The following is an 18,274-nucleotide window of genomic DNA, read 5'->3' on the forward strand; positions in this document are numbered from 1 at the left end:
TTAAATAATAAATGGAATTTTAAAATTAATTTTTAAAAACCGAACCAGCCGAGAGGGCCGGGAGCAGACGGGCTCTGCGGGAATGACGGCGGGGGGGGTTTTGTGATTTTTTTTGTGATTTTTTTTTTTTTTTTTTTGGTGGGTGTTTTTTTTGTGGTTTTTTTGTTGTTTTTCAGCGGGATTTGGGGCCAACAGAGCCGCCTTGTTCGCTCACCCCGCGCTCACCCCCATCCATCACCGCCGACACCCGCGGGGCCTCTCGCCCTTTTCATCCGCGCTGCCACCGCCGCCGCTCCGAATCGCCCGAAACCGCCCCAAAACCGCCCCAAAAGCGCGGAACCTCCGCGTTCCCTGCGCTGATTCCGCGCTCGGAGCCGCCGCTCCCGGCACAGCCCGGCCCGGGGCTCCGAGCGAGGAAAACGAGCCCAAAATGAGGAAAAAACAGGCGAAAAACGCTCAGTTCTCCTCTCTGCGGTTTTCTCGAGGAGCTCCCGCTCGGTGGATGCGGGGCTGCGCTTTTGGGGATTTTATTTTTATTTTTGACGTTTTTTGGCACCGCCGGGAGGATTTGCGGCATCCGAAAGCCGCGCGGGTGCGGAGGAGCCGCCGGGGCGGGAGCGGCTGCGGATCCCGGGAATTCTGCACGGACCCGGCACGGCGGGGGTTAAACCGGCCCGGGGGGCACCTCCCCTCCGCACCGGGATTTGCACCCCAAAATCCGGGATTTGCGTCCCAAAATCCGGGATTTACACCCCTGGACCGGGATTTGCACCCCAAAATCGGGGATTTGCGTCCCAAAATCCGGGATTTGCACCCCCGGACCCTTCTCCGGGGCGCTCGGGTGTGCCGATCCCGGGCAGTGAAGGGGCAGAGCCAGGGAAGGTGTCCGAGGGCTGGAAATCCCATTTCCCTGCATTCCCAGTTCTACAAATCCGCATTTTCCCGCACCCCATTTCCACAAATCCCCAATTCCCGGCGTTTTTCCATTTTCCCCAATCCCCATTTTCCTGCATCCCCAGTTGCACAAACCCCCATTTCCCTGCGCTTCCAGATCCCCGTTTTCCTGCATTGCCATTTCCCAAATCCCCGGCGTTTTTCCAGTTCCATAAATCCCCATTTCCCCAAAACCCCAAATTCCAATCCCCATTTTCCTGGCACTCCCAGTTCCACAGTTCCCGTTTCCGCGTCCCGCTGGGGAGGCGCCGCTCCCGGGGACACGGGGACAGAAGGACACGGGGACACGACCAGGACAGGGGGACACAGGGTCGGGGGACAAGGGGACCAGATCAGGACGGGGACACGGGGGACAGGGCCAGGATGGGGACAAGGGGACACACGGACAGGGGGATAGGAGGACACGGCCAGGATGGGGACACAGGGACATGGGGACAAGAGGACACGGCCAGGACGGGGACAGGGGGACACAGGGACAGGAGGACACGGCCAGGACACAGGGACAGGGGGACACAGGGACACGGCCAGGATGGGGACACAGGGACAGGGGGACACAGGAACAGGGGGACCCGCGTGTCCCTGCAGCTCCGGCACCGCCGCACCCTCGGCTCCCTCTCCAAACCGCCCCAAACCCTCGGGGGATCCATCCCGGCCCCCCGCGTCCCTCCCCACCCCATCCCCGGAACCGGGGGGCGATTCCCGCTCCCGCTGCCGGGGTGCGACCCCCGAACCCCCCCCCAATCCCATCCCCGGAACCGGGGGGGCGATTCCCGCTCCCGGGGTGCGACCCCCGAACCCCCCCAATCCCACCGCCCACCCCTCACCCTCCCGTCCCTCCGCCCCCCGCGCGGGGGTTCGGCATTTTTGGGGCGTTTTTGGGGCGTTTTCCGCGCATTTCTCCCGTTTCTTTTTTTTTTTCTTTTTTTTTTTTCTTTTTTTTTTTTCTTTTTTTTTTCCGGGATTCCTCATTGGCATTCGGGGCCCGGCCTGACCTCGCCGTGCACCCGCAGCCGGAGCGCCCGGGCGCGCTCTAATGCGGCGATTACTGTCACAGCGCCATTTGTCACCGTGTCACCGCCCCGGGGACACTCGGCGGACGCCGGGGCCCCCCCGCGCCGCCCGGCCCCGCTTTCATCTCGCGGATCGCACTGAGCAGCGCGGGGGAAGGGGAGAGCGCCAGAGACATAAATCCGCCTTTTCCGAAATCCCCGTTTCCACAAATCCCCATTTCCCCGGTGTTTCCAGTTCCTCAAATCCCCGTTTCCACAAATCCCCATTTCCCGGTGTTTCCAGATCCTCAAATCCCCGTTTCCACAAATCCCCATTTCCCCGGTGTTTCCAGATCCTCAAATCCCCGTTTTCACAAATCACCATTTCCCCGCGTTTCCAGTTTCCTCAAATCCCCGTTTTCACAAATCCCCATTTCCCCGCGTTTCCAGTTTCCTCCAATCCTCGTTTCAACAAATCCCCGTTTTCCCAAATCCTCACTTCCCGGTGCTTCCAATTCCTCAAATCCCCATTTCCCTGCGTTTCCAGTCCACAAATCCCCGTTTCCTGGTGTTTCCAGTTCCTCAATTCCCCATTTCCCCCCGTGTTTCCTGTTCCTCAAATCCCCATTTTTCCAAATCCCCATTTCCCCACCTTTCCAGTTCCTCAAAATCCCCATTTTCCTTCATTACCAATCCCACAAATCCCCGTTTTCACAAATCCCCATTTCCCGGTGTTTCCAGTCCCACAAACCCCCATTTTCCTGCGATTTTAGTTCCCAAATCCCAATTTCCCAATGTCCCGGTTCCCCAAATCCCCGTTTTCCTGCTTTTCCATTTCCATAAATCCCCATTTTCCCTGATCCCCATTTTCCTGCATTTCCAGTCCCATTTATCCCCATTTCCCCCAATCCCCATTTTCCTGCATTTCCAGTCCCATAAATCCCCATTTTCCCCAATCCCCATTTTCCTGCATTTCCATTTCCATAAATCCCCATTTCCCGTTTTTTTTCCAGTTCCCAAACCCCATTTTCCTGCATTTCCAGTCCCATTTCCATAAATCCCCATTTTCCCCCAATCCCCATTTTCCTGCATTTCCATTTCCATAAATCCCCATTTTCCCCAATCCCCATTTTCCTGCATTTCCAGTTCCCCAAACCCCCCTAAACAACCCCAAAAATCCCCGATTTCCCCGGGACGGACAGACAGACGGACGGACGCCCTTGGAGCAGAGCAGAGCGCTCCCCTGCCCACCCCCAATTAATCCACGAATCAATTAAACACCGGCCAGGGCTGCGCTGCCTTCATTAACGCTCCCGGTGTTAATTAGCAACAGGCGGGAGCCGCCCTCCCCTCCCCCCGCTTCCCTCATTAATTAATCGCTGTCAGTAATTAATAGATCGGCGTGGGGGAGGGGCGGCGGTGACCCCCGCGGTGACCTCGGTGGGGGAGGGGCGCCGTCACAATTCCAAGGGGGGCGGAGCCAAAAAAAAAAGAAAAAAAAAAAAAGGGGGGAGGGAGGTTTTGGGGCGAAAAGTGGGAAAATGGGGTGTGGGGGAAATTTATGGGGTGCGGGAAAATCTGGGATATTGATAGGGGAAAATCTGGGACATTGAGACAGGAAAATCTGGGATATTGATAGGGGAAAATCTGGGATAACAATATGGGAAAATCTGGGATATTGAGTCAGGAAAATCTGGAATTTTTTGGGTATTGAAATGGGAAAATCTGGGATGCTGATACGGGAAAATCCGGAATTCTCTGGGATGCCGATGAAGGAAAATCTGGGATACTGGTATGGGAAAATCTGCATTTCTCTGGATACAGATACAGGAAAATGCGGATTTCTCTGGGATGCAGATAAAGGCAAATCTGAGATACTGGTACAGGAAAATCTGGATTTCTCTGGGATGCAGATAAAGGAAAATCTGTATTTCTCTGGGATGCAGATAAAGGAAAATCTGTATTTCTCTGGAATGCAGATACAAGAAAATCTGGAATTCTCAGGGATGCAGATACAGGAAAATCCGGAATTCTCAGGATGCCGATGAAGGAACAGCCGGCCCTGCCGGGGCAGCCCCGCTCCCTTCCCGAGGCTTTCCCGGCTGGAAAATCGCGGCCGCTCCTCATCCTCCCTTGCCCGGGCTCCCTCTGCAGTCGGCGGAGGGAATCGGCACAAACGCGGCAATTCCGGGAAAAAAAAAAAAAAAAACAAAATGCCAAATCTTGAATGGTCCGACTGCCACAAACCCAGCAGGGATGGCCCCAAACCCGGCAATTCCGGGCAAAAAAAACCCCAAAATGTCAAATTTTAAACGGACCGGACCCGGATAAATCCAGGCAGGGAATGACCAGGGCGGGGAACGAGGGTTGGGATTCCCCCCGTGCCTCAGTTTCCCTCCTCTGCTGCTGGGTTCAGGGATTTTTGGGGTGTTTGTTTGGGGTTTTTGGGGGCGCCATCCCGAACGGCCCCGGGTTCAGGGACTTTGGGGTTTTTGGGGTGTTTGTTTGGGGTTTTTGGGGCGCCCACCCCGGTTCGAGCCGTCCCGAACGGGCCCGGGTTCGCGCCCAGGGGTGTTTGGCTGTGGGAAGATCTCGCGATGTTTCGCTCACGATATCGCGATGCTACGCTGAGGCGGAGCCCCTCCCTTTTCCCGTTCCCTCACCGTTCCCCCCCCGTTATAAATCACCCCGTTAATAGCGGCCATTTCACCATTTCCCCGTCCGCCGCCTCGCCGTGTGCGAGCGCTCGGTCCGTGTGGCGGGGCTGCCGCCAGCGAGCCGCGCTCGGCCCGGGACACCGCGGCCCGAGCGGTGCCGGAAGCTGGGATCGAACCCGCGGCCTTTCCGCTTCCGGCCGGGGCGCCGCCATCGTCCGGGGAGCGGGAGCGGCGTGAGGGACGGAAGCGGGGATCGAACCCGCGGCCTTTCCGCTTCCGTCCGGGGCCGCCGGGCCGGGGCCAGGGCCGGGAACGGCGTGAGGGACGGGATTGGGGATCGAACCCGCGACCTTTCCGCTTCCGTCCGGGGCCGCGGGGCCGGGAGCGGGGTGAGGGACGGGATCCGGGATCGAACTCGCGGCCTTTCCGCTTCCGTCCGGGGCCGGGAGCGGGAACGGGGTGAGGGAGCGGAGCTGGCTCTGCCCGAGCAGGAGAAACGCGCGCTCGGCTCCTCGGAGCGGCTGAGCGCCTCAAACCCTTCCCGGGTGATTCCACCCTGGGATTTGTACACAAGCAGCCGCGAACGGGAGCTGAAGGAGGCGTTTGGCGATGGCTCTGAAGGGCCGAGGAATCCTCCGGTGCCCAGGAACGGCGCGTCCCGCGCTTCGAGGAGGTGCAGGGTGAGCCTGAAGTCGTTGCGGGCCCTCCATGGGAGAGCCCAGGGGTGCTGGCCGAGCTCCAGATCCAACAGGCGATGGAGGCGGCCCCGCGGCAGATTGAGGAGAGGAAGAAACAGCTGGGTTTCACCAGCCCTCCAAGACCACAGCCCAAAATTTCTTCTTGTTCGTGCCAATGGGAGCGGCTCCGCATGGGCAGCGCCCTCAGTTCATGAGGATGCCGTGGAGAAGGGCAGGAAAGCTGAAACAGAGGAACCCTTTGGCATCACCAGCCCGGTGGAGCGCCCGGCCCAGCCGAGCCCCCCGGTGTTAATTAAACACGATTTAACCAAGAGAGAGCAGAGGAAATTGCGGTGCCGGGCACGGCGAGAGGCCCAGAAGGAGCTGCAGGAGAAGCTCAGGATCCCCAGCCTGGGGCTGGGCACAGGAGCTGTGCAGGACCCCGCCGCCATACAAGCAAACCATGAAATAAAAAGAAACAGAGACTTGAGGGAGATAATAAAAAAGTCGGTCTTTCACATCTAATCCATCTGAATTATCTCCTCTTCAAATTGAGTTTAAGCAGCGTACGGTAATCTCACTGTACAATGAGTGGTGGTGGTGGTGGAGGGAGGCCCCAAAGCGCAGAGGAAATTCAAATGCCTGACGCTGCACAAAGTAAAAACCCAGAAAAAGAAAAAAAAAAAAACCCACAAAAAAAATCCAGAAAAAAAAGCCCCCACAAAAAACCACAAAACCTCAAAAAAAAAAAAAAAACCAAACAAAAAAAAACCCGCACAAAAAAAACCAACCAAAAAAACCCCACAAAAAAAAACACCCACAAAAAAAAAAACCCCTACAAACCCCTACAAAATAAAAACCCAGAAAAAAACCCACAAAAAAAAGCAAAAAAAAAAAAAACCCACAAAAAAAATCCAGAAAAAAACACCACAAAAAACCCACAAAACCTCAAAAAAACCCAAGCCCCCCCAAAAAACCGCACAAAAAAAAAACAACCAAAAAAACCCACCACAAAAAAACCACCCACAAAAAAAACCCCCTACAAAATAAAAACCCAGAAAAAAAAAACCCACAAAAAAACCCCTAAAAAACGCAAACCGCAAAAAAAAAACCCACAAAAAAACCCACAAAAACAAACAAACAAACAAACAAAAACAAAAGAAACCAGGCTGGGGACAAGGGGATAAACTGGGGGCACAATGGGGTCACAAACTGCAGCACCCCTGCTAAAAACAGATTGTTTAAAACAAAACAAAACCAAAACAAAAACAAACAAAAAAAAAACCAACAAAAACCCAACAACCAAAAAAACCCCGAAAAAACCCAAAAACAAAACCGAAACAACGCCCCAGTTAGAGACAGTTAACTTTCCGTTTGTCAAACACAGTTACAAGTTTGTTACAAATTTGTTACAAGTTTGTTACAGGTTTGTTACAAGTTTGTTACAAGTTTGTTACATTGTTGAAGTTCAGCGCACTTTAGAGGTTACACGTTTCCCGCCTGTCAGTTTTAACCGTTTCCAATCGTTTTCCACGTTTTAACCTCAGCATTTTCCACGTTTTAACCGTTTCCAATCGTTTTCCACGTTTTAACCTCAGCATTTTCCACGTTTTAACCGTTTCCAATCGTTTTCCACGTTTTAACCTCAGCATTTTCCACATTTTAACCGTTTCCAAGCGTTTTCCATGTTGAACCTTTGCATTTCCCATGTGTTTACCTTAGCATCTCCCATGTTTTAACCTTTTCCAATCATTTTCCACGTTTTAACCTCAGCATTTTCCACGTTTTAACCTTAACATTTTCCATGTTTTAACCTTTTCCAAGCATTTTCCACGTTTTAACTTTTTCCAAGCATTTTCCACGTTTTAACCTCAGCGTTTTCCATGTTTTAACTTTCTAATTTTCCATGTTTTTACCTCAGCATCTTCCACGTTTTTACCTCGGCATTTTCATGTTTTAACCTTTTTACCAAAAACTACTAAAAATTGGGATTTGGGGGGGGGGATTTTTGGGAAGGAAGGAAGGAAGGAAGGAAGGAAGGAAGGAAGGAAGGAAGGAAGGAAGGAAGGAAGGAAGGAAGGAAGGAAGGAAGGAAGGAAGGAAGGAAGGAAGGAAGGAAGGAAGGAAGGAAGGAAGGAAGGAAGGAAGGAAGGAAGTTGGTTGGTTCTCCACAATGACTCTTTCCTTGCTTTCTTTTACCAATTCTCGCCTTTATTAATTCCAGAATTGCACAGGAAAAGGACCCACGAGCCCCCCCCCCCCCCCCTTTTTCCTAAAGGGAAACTGAGGCAGGGCCCATCCCCCGCCCCCTAAGCACCACCCCCGAGCGGGGAAACTGAGGCAGGGGTTCACCCTCTGCCCTGTAGTGTTGCCCTAAACCCTGCTCTGAGCGGGGAAACTGAGGCAGGGCCCCATCAATCCCCTTCTCCCCAGTTCCCAAACTGGGGCAGGGACCCCCGAACCCCCTTTTTCCCAGTCCTAAACTGGTCCAGGGACCTCCTAATCCCCTTCCCCCCGGTTCCAAACTGGTGAAACTGAGGCAGGGCCCCACCGACACTCATCCCCCCAGCTCCCAACTGGTCCAGGCCCTCCCCAACCCCCTTTTCTCCAGTCTCAAACTGGTCAAACTGGGGCAGGGACCCCCTAATCCCCTTTTCTCCAGTCCCAAACTGGTCAAACTGGGGCAGGGACCCCCTAATCCCCTTCCCCCCAGTTCCCAACTGGTCAAACTGGGGCAGGGACTCCCTAATTCCCTTTTCCCCAGTCCCAAACTGGTCCAGTCCCCCCTCAGCCCCCTCTCTCCCAGTCCCCCACTGGTCCAGGGACCCCCCAGCTCCATTTTCCCCAGTCCCAAACTGGTCCAGGGATGCTCCAGCTCCACTTTCCCCAGTTCCAAACTGGTCCAGGCCCCCTCCAGCTCCACTTTCCCCAGTTCCCAACTGGTCAAACTGGTCCAGGGATGCCCCAGCCCCATTTTCCCCAGTTCCAAACTGGTCCAGGCCCCCTCCAGCTCCACTTTCCCCAGTTCCCAACTGGTCAAACTGGTCCAGGGATGCTCCAGCCCCATTTTCCCCAGTCCCAAACTGGTCCAGGGATGCCCCAGCCCCATTTTCCCCAGTCCCAAACTGGTCCAGGGATGCCCCAGCCCCATTTTCCCCGGTCCCCAACAGGTCCATCCCTCCATCCCCGCCGTCCCGCACCCCCAGGAGCCGCAGCACCCCCAGCTCCCGCAGCCTCTCCCGCGCCTCGCCCTCCCAGCCGCGGTTGGCGCGGGGGTTGCGCGGGGACGGGTGCGGGATCCAGGCCACGGGCACGGCGATGCCCGCGTCCCGCAGCGCCCGGCGCGCCCGCAGCTCGGCCACGCGGCCCAGCGCCACCACGAGGCGCACCCGCAGCGCCCGCACGGCGGCGGCGAGCGCGGCCCCGCACGGCGCCAGCAGCCGCTCCCGCTCCGCCGCCCGCAGCTCCGGCGGCGCCACGTTGCGGCCCGAGGCGGCGAGGAAGAGCAGCGGGCAGAGGTTGTGCACGAAGCAGTGGCGGAAGAAGGCGCGGGGGTCGGGGCAGAGGCTGCGGATGAGCCCCCAGAAGCGGGCGCCGCTCACCTCGGCCCGCGGGCAGCGCAGCCCCAGCACCGGGCGCTTGGGGTGCTCGCGGGGCGGCCGCCGCACCGGGCCCGACACCCGCAGCCACTCGCGGACGTGCCACGCCTCGCCGAACGGCACCTGCGGGCCGGCCGGGGGGCGTCAGCGCCGGGGGATATCGGGGCGACACGGGGGACACGGCCCCGGGCCGCGCAGAGCCACCCCCGTGCCTCAGTTTCCCTCTCCGAGGACCCCGTGGGATGGATTGGGACCACATCCCCGGTGCCTCAGTTTCTCTTCTATGGGATGGACTGGGACCGCCCCGTGCCTCAGTTTCCCTCTCCGAGGACCCCGTGGGATGGATTGAGACCACATCCCCGGTGCCTCAGTTTCCCCTCCATGGGATGGACTGGGACCCCCCCTATGACTCAGTTTCCCTCTCCGAGGACCCCGTGGGATGGATTGGGACCACCCCCACGGTGCCTCAGTTTCCCCTCCGTGGGATGGACTGGGACCCCTCGTGCCTCAGTTTCCCTCCGTGGGATGGATTGGGATCCCCCCGTGCCTCAGTTTCCCTCCCCGAGGATCCCATGGGATGGATCGGGACCCACCCCGTGCCTCAGTTTCCCTCCATGGGATGGACGGGGATCTCCCCCCCCGTGCCTCAGTTTCCCTCCTCTGCGTGGCCCCTGACCCCTCCCCCAGCCTCATTTCCTTCCCTTTGGGACCTCGGGGGAGGCACCGAGCCCCCCCCCCCCCCCCCCCCTCCAGCCCCTGTCCCGGTGCCCCCCGGTGCCCACCCCGGTCTGAGCCATCCCCAACGGGCCCGGGTTCATGGGTTTGGGGTTTTTGGGGTGTTTGTTTGGGGTTTTTGGGGTGCCCACCCTGGTCTGCGCCATCCCCAACGGGCCCGGGCTCATGCCCAGGAACAGCACGGCGTTGGGTTCAGGGATTTGGGGTTTTTGGGGTGTCCCTGTCCCGGGGTTCATGCCCGGGGGTTTTGGGGTGTTTGTTTGGGGTTTTTGGGGTACCCACCCAGGTCTGCGCCATGCCGAAGGGGCCCGGGTTCATGCCCAGGAACAGCACGGCCCCGGGGTTCATGCCCGGAGGTTTTTGGGGTGTGTGTTTGGGGTTTTTGGGGTGTTTGTTTGGGGTTTTTGGGGTACCCACCCCGGTCTGCGCCATGCCGAAGGGGCCCGGGTTCATGCCCAGGAACAGCACGGCCTTGGGCGAGCGCAGGAAGCGGCGCACGAAGCTCCGGTGCGGCTCCCACGCGTACTCGAGCGGCGCGTACACCACGGCCACGGGCGGGCCCGGCGGCGGCAGCGCCCGGAGCCGCTCGGAGAGAGCGCGCTGGAGCGCCAGGAAGCGCCGCGCCACGCCTTCCTCATCATCCTCATCATCATCATCCTCATCGTCACCATCGGCCGCAGCCGCCGCTCCTTCCTCAGCCGCAGCCCCCGCTCCTTCCTCCTCCTCCTCCTCCTCCTCCTCCTCCTCCCGCTCCATCCCCCATCGCCTGCGGGGACAGGGGAGGTGACACCGGGGACCTGGGGGGCACACGGGAGCCTTGGGGGGACACGGGGGACAGGGGGGCGAGAGAGGGGACAGGGGAGCCCCCAGGAGGGACAGAGGGGACAGGGGAGCCCCGGGAGGTGACAAAAGCGACAGGGGATCCCCGGAGGGGACAGCAGACGCCGGGGGGTGACGGAGGAGCCCCGGGAGGGGACACTGTGGAGCCCGAGGGGGACATCGGAGCCCGGGGAGGTGACAGAGGGGACAGGGGAGCCCGGGGGGGTGACGCAGGGGGCAGCGGGCCCCTCCCGGGGGGGGCGGGCTATTCTGGCCGTGTCCCCCCTCCCCTCCCAGCCCCGCTCCCCCCGTGACGTCACACACGGCTCCCCCCGGTGACGTCACGGCCGCCGCCGCGAGCCCACCTCGAGCACGCGCCGCGTCCGCCGCGCTCCGGGCCCCGCCCCCTGCCCCGCAGGCCCCGCCCCTTCCCCTTCCCGGCGTGCCCCGCGCGCGGCCCCGGGGGCGTGGCCCGGTCCTTTGTCCGCGCGAGGAGTTTCCCATCGTGCTTTGCGGCGGGGAAACATCCCCCAAATCCCCCCCCAGATTCCCCAAAATCCCACCCGGAGCCCCCCAAACCCACCTCAGACCCCCCAAAATCCCCCAAATCTCACCCAGACCCCCCCCGGGGTCCCAAACGCGCGCGAAGGATTCGGGGCCGCTCACAGCAGGGGGCGGGGTCTGCTCGGGCCACGCCCCTTCCCACGGTGAGGGGGCGGGGCCCGCGGAGCTGCGGCAGCGCGAGGGCGCCCCCGAGCGGGAACGGGAGGGAGCGCCCCGAACCCCCCCGGTGTCACCGGAGTGTCCCCAAACCCCCCCGGTGTCACCGGGAATGTCCCCAAACCCCCCGGTGTCACCGGAGCGTCCCCAAACCCACCTTTGGTGTCATTGGCGTGTCCCCAGCCTCCCCTTGGTGTCACCGGGCATGTCCCCAACCTCCCCTCCATTGTCACCCCCAAGTGTCCCCGAACCCTCCCGGGTCACTGCGGTGTCCCCAAACCGCCCCTGCCCCATCCCCGGGTTCCCCCTTTGTCCCCCCCAGTGCCACCCCCGCTGTCCCCGGGTCCCCTTTGTCCCCGCGCTGTCCCCGTGCAGCGCCCGCCGGCACCGCCAGGGGGCACCGGGGGGACACCGGGCCGTACTGGGGACACTGAGGGGACACCAGGCCACGTTGGGGACACTGAGGGGACACCAGGCCACACTGGGGACACTGAGGGGACACCAGGCCATGTTGGTGACACCGGGCCATGCTGGGGTCCCCAGACCATACTGGTGACACCGGACGACGTTGGGGACACCAGGTCACAATGGTGACACTGGAGGGACACTGGGCCATGCTAGTGACATCAGGCTATGCTGGGGACAGCTGTGTGCCCAGACCCTGCCGGTGACACCGTGCCACGCTGGTGACACCGTGCCATGCTGGTGCCACCACGCCGGTGCCATCCTTGTCCCCAGGCCCTGTTGGTGACACCGTGCCATGCTGGTGACACCGTGCCACGTTGGTGACACCGTGCCATGCTGGTGGCACCGTGCCATGTTGGTGACACCGTGCCATGCTGGTGCCACCACGCCGGTGCCATCCTTGTCCCCAGCGTGGCGGTGGCAGCTCTGAAAAGTGACCGTTGTTTATTGGAAGCAAATCCGGGGCGCTGGGGACAACACTGGGGTGGCAGGGAGGGGACAGGGGGGGACACGGGGACACCCCGGGGGGGCCCCGGCTGAAAACACCGACTGTAAAAAACACCAAACCCGGGGCCACCCCCAGAGCGCCGCGGGGTGGGGACAACGGCCGGGGACACCCCGGGCAGGGGACAGGGACAGGGCACAGGGGACAGGGGACAGGGACGGGGTCTGTACAGGGGAGGGGGCTCAGCTGCGGGGGGGGTCCCGCTCCTTGGGCTCGCCGTCCTCGGGGTACGCGTGCCACGTCAGGCGCTCCTCGTAGAACGCGATGACAATCTGGGGACACTTGAGGTTGGCCTCCTTGGCCAGCACCAGGTCGGCCTCGTCCGTGTCCTTCCTGCGGGGACACAGGGGGACAGGCTGGGGACACAGGCTGGGGACAGGCTGGGGACACAGGGGGACAGGCTGGGGTGACAATCTGGGGACACGGGGACAGGATGGGGACACGGGGATAAACTGGGACACAAAGCGGGGGCAAAGGGACAAACTGGAGTCAGAAACCGGGGACACACCGGGGACACACTGGGGACAAGGGGATAAATTGGGGACACAAATCGGGATCACAAATTGAGGACAAAGGGACAAACTGGGGACAAAGGAACGGACTGGGGGACACAGAGAGGAACTGGGGGACAAGGACAGGAACAGGAGACAAAGGGACAAACTGGGGGCACAAATTTGAGACACGAACTGGAGGACAAGGACACAAACTCAGGCCATGAGGACACAAACTGGGGACACGGAGAGGAGCTGGGGACAAAGGGACAATCTGGGGACACAGACAGGAGCTGGGGGACACAGACAGGAACTGGGGACAAAGGGACAAACTGGGGACGCAGACAGGAGCTGGGGACACAGACAGGAACTGGGGACAAAGGGACAAACTGGGGACGCAGACAGGAGCTGGGGGACACGGACACAAACTGGGGACACAGACGGGAGCTGGGGGTGCCCGGGGACGCTGGGGACAGCAGGAGGTGGCCTCACCACTTCATGAGGAACATGAGGTCCCCGCAGGAGTCGGTGGCCCCGATGATCTTCTCGGGCTCCAGCCCCCGCTCGAAGCCGCGGGCGATGTCGTTGCTCTGGGGTTCGGGGAAAATGGGATTGGTTTGGGAAATGGGATTGGTTTGGGGAATGGGATTGGTTTGGGGAATGGGATTGGTTTGGGGAATGGGATTGGTTTGGGAAAGGGAGGGTTTGGGAAAAGGGAGGGTTTGGGGAAATGGGATTGTGTTTGGGGAATGGGATTGGTTTGGGAATGGGATTGGTTTGGGAATGGGATTGGTTTGGGGAATGGGAGAGTTTGGGGAAATGGGATTGGCCATTCCAGGAGTCCAGGCTCCCATCCCCATCCCCATGTCTCTGTCCCCTCCCTGTGTCTCTGTCCCCATCCCTGTGTCCCCTTCCCCCTGTCCCCATCCCATCCCATCCCTGTGTCACCTCCCAGTGTCCCTGTCCCCATTCCTGTGTCCCTATCCCCTCCCAGTGTCCCCAGGTGTCCCCTCCCAGTGTCCCCCTGTCCCCTGTCACTTCCCCATGTCCCTGTCCCCGTCCCATCTCCATTGTCCCCATCCCCCAGGTGTCCCCATGTCCCAGGTGTCCCCTGTCGCCTCCCAGTGTCCCTGTCCCCATGTCCTCGTCCCCATTTCCCTGTCGCCATCCCATCCCATCCCCGTGTCCCCATCCCGTTGTCCCCATGTCCCCAGTGTCCCCTTTCACCTCCCGTTGTCCCCATGTCCCCTCTCACCTCCCTGTGTCCCAGTGTCCCTGTCCCCATTCCCCTGTCCCCATCCCATCCCTGTGTCCCCATCCCTCTGTACCCTCCCAGTGTCCCCTTGTCCCCATGTCCCCTCTCACCTCCCTGTGTCCCTGTCCCCATTCCCCTGTCCCCATCCCATCTCCATTTCCCCATCCCCGTGTCCCCAGCCCATTGTCCCCATGTCCCCAGTGTCCCCTTTCACCTCCCGTTGTCCCCATGTCCCCTCTCACCTCCCTGTGTCCCTGCCCCCATCCCATCTCCATTTCCCCATCCCCATGTCCCCATCCCATCGTCCCCGTGTCCCCGTGTCCCCTCCCGCTGTCCCCCTGTCCCCTCACCTCCCAGTGTCCCTGTCCCCATCCCATCCCATCCCTGTGTCCCCAGCCCATCGTCCCCATGTCCCTGTGTCCCCCTGTCCCCTCACCTCCCTGTGTCCCAGTGTCCCTGTCCCCATGTCCTCATCCCCATTCCCCTGTCCCCATCCCATCCCTGTGTCCCCATCCCCGTGTCCCCAGCCCATTGTCCCCGTGTCCCCTCCCGCTGTCCCCGTGTCCCCTCACCTCCCTCTTCTTCTTGGCCCTGCCGTCCTCCCCGGGCAGTCCCTTGCGCTTGGCGCCCTCGGGGCGCTCGCGGGGCCGCGTCCCCTCGCTGTCCCTCACGTCCCTCATGTCCCTCATCCTGCGGTCCTTGCGCAGGAACTGCGAGATCAGCTCGGGGCAGTCCAGGTTCTTCTCGGGCTCCCACGTGTTGTGCTCCCTGCGGGGACAGGGACACGCTCAGGGGACACCGGGGACACACGGGGGACATGCTCAGGGGACACCGGGGACACACAGGGGACACCAGGGACACCCCCACGTGCTGTGCTCCCTGCGGGGACAGGGACACGCTCAGGGGACACCAGGGACACACGGGGGACATCCAGGGACACCCCCACGTGCTGTGCTCCCTGCGGGGACAGGGACACGGTCAGGGGACACCCAGGGACACACGGGGGACATCCAGGGACACCCCCACGTGTTGTGCTCCCTGCGGGGACAGGGACACGCTCAGGGGACACCGGGGACACACAGGGGACACGCTCAGGGGACACCAGGGACACCCCCACGTGCTGTGCTCCCTGTGGGGACAGGGACACGCTCAGGGGACACCGGGGACACACAGGGGACACGCTCAGGGGACACCAGGGACACCCCCACGTGCTGTGCTCCCTGTGGGGACAGGGACACGGTCAGGGGACACCCAGGGACACACGGGGGACATCCAGGGACACCCCCACGTGTTGTGCTCCCTTGGGGACAGGGTGAGACACAGGGGACATGGTCGGGGACACTCCGAGGCACCCAGGGGACACCCAGGGACACGATCAGGGACATGGTCAGGAACACGCAGGGGACATCCAGGGACACCCAGGCACAGCCAGCAACACGGTCAGGGGACACCCAGGGACACCTGGGGACAGGGGAGATCCGGGGACACGGCCAGGGGACACCCAGGGCGCTGTGCCCCCCTCCCTGTCCCTGCTGTCACTCACAGGGTCAGGGGACACTCAGGGGACACCCAGGGTGCTGTGCCCCCCTCCCCTGTCCCTGCGCTGTCCCTGCTGTCACTCACAGGGTCAGGGGACACTGAGGGACACCCAGGGCGCTGTGCCCCCCTCCCTGTCCCTGCGCTGTCCCTGCTGTCACTCACAGGGTCAGGGACACCCAGGGGACACCCAGGGCGCTGTGCCCCCCTCCCTGTCCCCGCGCTGTCCCCAGGCTGTCCCCTGTGCTGTCACTCACTCGGAGAAGCCCTTCCACTTGAGCAGGTACTCGGCCTGGCCCCTCACCACGCGCCGGTCCAGAACCTTCTCCACCACATACTCCTCCTCCTCCCCCGAGGACGAGCTGTCGGCTGCCCGCCGGCTCCTCCTGCCCATAGCGCAGCCACCGCTCTGGGGACAGGGACAGCAGTGTCACCCTGGGTCACACAGTGCCACCATGGGTCACACAGTGCCACCATGGGTCACACAATGTCACCATGGGTCACACAGTGTCACCAGGGCACAGGGAATGTCACCCTGGCACTGCCCATAACGCAGCCACCGCTCTGGGGACAGGGACAGCAATGTCACCGTGGGTCACACAGTGTCACCACCATGGGTCACACAGTGTCACCATGGGTCACACAGTGTCACCCAGGGGCTGCCCCTGCCCACAGCGCAGCACTGGGGACGCGGCGTTGTCACCGCCGGGGACAGGGGACAGCTCAGGGTGGGATTTGGGCTCATCTCAGCACCCCCAAAGGGACATTTGGGGATCCTGGAGTGCCCTTAAAGGGACATTGGGGTGACTTGGGGACCCCCAAGAGGGATTTGGGGTCATTTTGGGACCTCCATGAGGGATTTGGGGACACCATGGGATCCTAAAAAGTGATCCGGGGACACCATGGGACCCCAAAAAGGGATCTGGGGACACCAGGGGATCCCCAAAAGGGGTTTAGGATCATTTAGGGATCCCAAAAAGGGATTTGGGATCATTCTGGGACCCCCAAGATGGATTTGGGGTCATTTTGGGACCCCCAAGGAAGGATTTGGGGGTCATTTTGTGAAGATCAAAAAGGATTTGGGGTAATTTTGGGACCCCCAAGAGGGATTTGGGGTCATTTTGGGATCCCCAAAGGGAAATCCCAAATGGGGGAGCACAGTAGGGGCCGATTCCTAAAAATCAGCAGGGATTTAGGCACAAAGAAACATGGTTTGGGCTGAAAAAAACCCTAAAAAAAAAAAAAAACAAACCAGAAAATTTAAGCAGAGCAAAACGGAATTTGGAATACATCCCCTAAAACTGAAGGGGGCTTTGGGAGCGAGGAAATGGAATTTGGGCTAAACTGCTTAGAAACGAGGACGATTTTAAAAAAAGACGTTTTAAGAAAACCCCAGCTGGGGATTTTCCCTCCCTCCGGGCGGGATTTGAGCGGATTTCGTTCTCCCAACCGCAGCCCCGTGAGGGACGCGGGGAATTCCTCGCTCCGGGCTGGAATTTCCTGCCGGGGATTCGGGCGGGAACCGGGAGGCTCTGGGTGGGTTCCTGCGGGAAAAGGCGCCGGTTTGGGTGGGAAAAGGCGAATTTAGGAAGGGAAAACGCGCGGCGGAGCCCCCGGGGCGCCGCTCCCGGATCCCGCGCCCGGGAATCCTGAGGGAACAAAGGGAGCGCGCCGCGCTGAGGCCAAAAGAGCCGCTCCAGGGCTGCAAAGCGCAGCTCTGAGGGAAAAGCCGCCGGTGTGAGGCGGGAAGCGGCGGTCTGAGGGGGGACGCGGCGGTTTGAGGGCAGAACCCGCAATTTTGGGGTGAAAAGCCGCAAATTCGGGTTCAAAGCGCCGCTGAGGGGCCCGGCGCGCGGGCCTGGGGGCGGGGCGAGGAGCGCGCCGCGGTACGGGATTGGTCAGAGCGGCCGCGCGCTCGCGCGGTGATTGGCTGAGCGCCCCGCCGCTCGCCACAACCCCGCCGTGCCACCATTGGGCGGTGGAACCGTCGCTCCAAGCGCCGCCCCGCCTTCGCTGCGCCGCTATTGGTCAGAGCGCCTGACAATCCACGCGCCGCCCCACCTCCCGCTTGTAGCGATTAAATACCGCGCCCGTCACTCCGCGCGTGGCCCCGCCTCCCGCCAGCGTCCATTGGCCACCGCGCCCGTCCGTCACACCGGCGGACCCGCCCCCACGCTGCCGCCCATTCATCCGCCGCCCGCCGCCGGCGCTACCTGCGCGGGGAGCGGCTCCGGCGCGGGCCCGTCCGCCGCGGTTCGGCCGCCGCTCCGAGCTGCCGCCGCTCCGCGCTCCGCCCGCCAAAACCGCCCGCAGCGCGCAGGCGCCGCCGGCCGCGCTCCGCGCATGCGTCCGCCCGCCTTTCCCCCCTCCCCAGAGCCCACCGCGATTGGCGCATGCGCTGCTCCGGGCGCACCTTGGGGCCGGCGGGCGGGCGGCCCCTTCTCGCCGCCGCCGGGAGTCGCCGCCGCCGCCCCGCTCTGCGCCCGCCGCGCCGCTCTCGCCGAGCTGCGCTGGGCCCGCCGGCGGCCCGCGCTGAGCGACGGCCGCGCCCGCCAATGGGGACCGTCCCCCCGCGCGCCTAGCCAATGAACGCCTCTGTGGGGGCGGGCCCTCCGCCTCTCCAACCAATCCGCGGCGCGCCGGGGAGTCTCCGGGCCGGAGCGGGAAAAGCCGCGCGGGGCGTGGCGACAGCAATTCCCCCCAATCACCGCGGCCCGGGGGCGGGACGTTCCTTGGATCAACCAGTCAGCGGCGGCACTGTGGGCGGAGCTCGTTCAGCCGCCCAATGGGGCGGCGGCGCCGCGAGGCGTCAGCCAATGGGAGGCGGCGCGGGGGCCGTGAGGGCGGCGGGGGCGGCGGGGTGAGGCGGCGG

The 18,274-nt window shown here is 61.6% G+C and overlaps 2 protein-coding genes across 5 annotated transcripts; both read right to left on the minus strand.

The window, feature by feature from the left end:
* Positions 1-6,629: 6,629 nt before the first annotated feature.
* Positions 6,630-10,382, minus strand: SMUG1 (single-strand-selective monofunctional uracil-DNA glycosylase 1). Of its 3 annotated transcripts, XM_063179272.1 has the most exons (3): positions 9,894-10,382; positions 7,681-8,999; positions 6,630-7,617 (listed from the first exon to the last, which is right to left on the minus strand). In XM_063179272.1, exons 1-2 carry the CDS (start codon positions 10,365-10,367, stop codon positions 7,692-7,694), a joined length of 1,782 nt encoding a protein of 593 aa, XP_063035342.1. In that variant the 5' UTR covers positions 10,368-10,382; the 3' UTR covers positions 6,630-7,617; positions 7,681-7,691. The 3 variants fall into 3 exon arrangements, with proteins under 3 accessions (XP_063035342.1, XP_063035343.1, XP_063035341.1); XM_063179273.1 differs by having other exon boundaries at positions 6,630-8,999; positions 10,029-10,382; XM_063179271.1 differs by having other exon boundaries at positions 6,630-8,999.
* Positions 10,383-12,042: 1,660 nt separating this feature from the next.
* CBX5 (chromobox 5) lies at positions 12,043-17,885 on the minus strand. 2 transcript variants are annotated; one of them, XM_063179183.1, is made up of 5 exons: positions 17,816-17,885; positions 15,660-15,811; positions 14,439-14,634; positions 13,104-13,201; positions 12,043-12,453 (listed from the first exon to the last, which is right to left on the minus strand). In XM_063179183.1, the coding sequence occupies exons 2-5, from the start codon at positions 15,794-15,796 to the stop codon at positions 12,303-12,305; spliced, it is 582 nt and encodes a 193-aa protein (XP_063035253.1). In that variant the 5' UTR covers positions 15,797-15,811; positions 17,816-17,885; the 3' UTR covers positions 12,043-12,302. The 2 variants fall into 2 exon arrangements, with proteins under 2 accessions (XP_063035253.1, XP_063035254.1); XM_063179184.1 differs by lacking the exon at positions 17,816-17,885 and adding an exon at positions 17,616-17,666.
* Between the last annotated feature and the right edge of the window lie 389 nt (positions 17,886-18,274).

This window comes from Melospiza melodia, chromosome 31 (assembly GCF_035770615.1).
Source record: "Melospiza melodia melodia isolate bMelMel2 chromosome 31, bMelMel2.pri, whole genome shotgun sequence".
NCBI lineage: Eukaryota > Metazoa > Chordata > Aves > Passeriformes > Passerellidae > Melospiza > Melospiza melodia.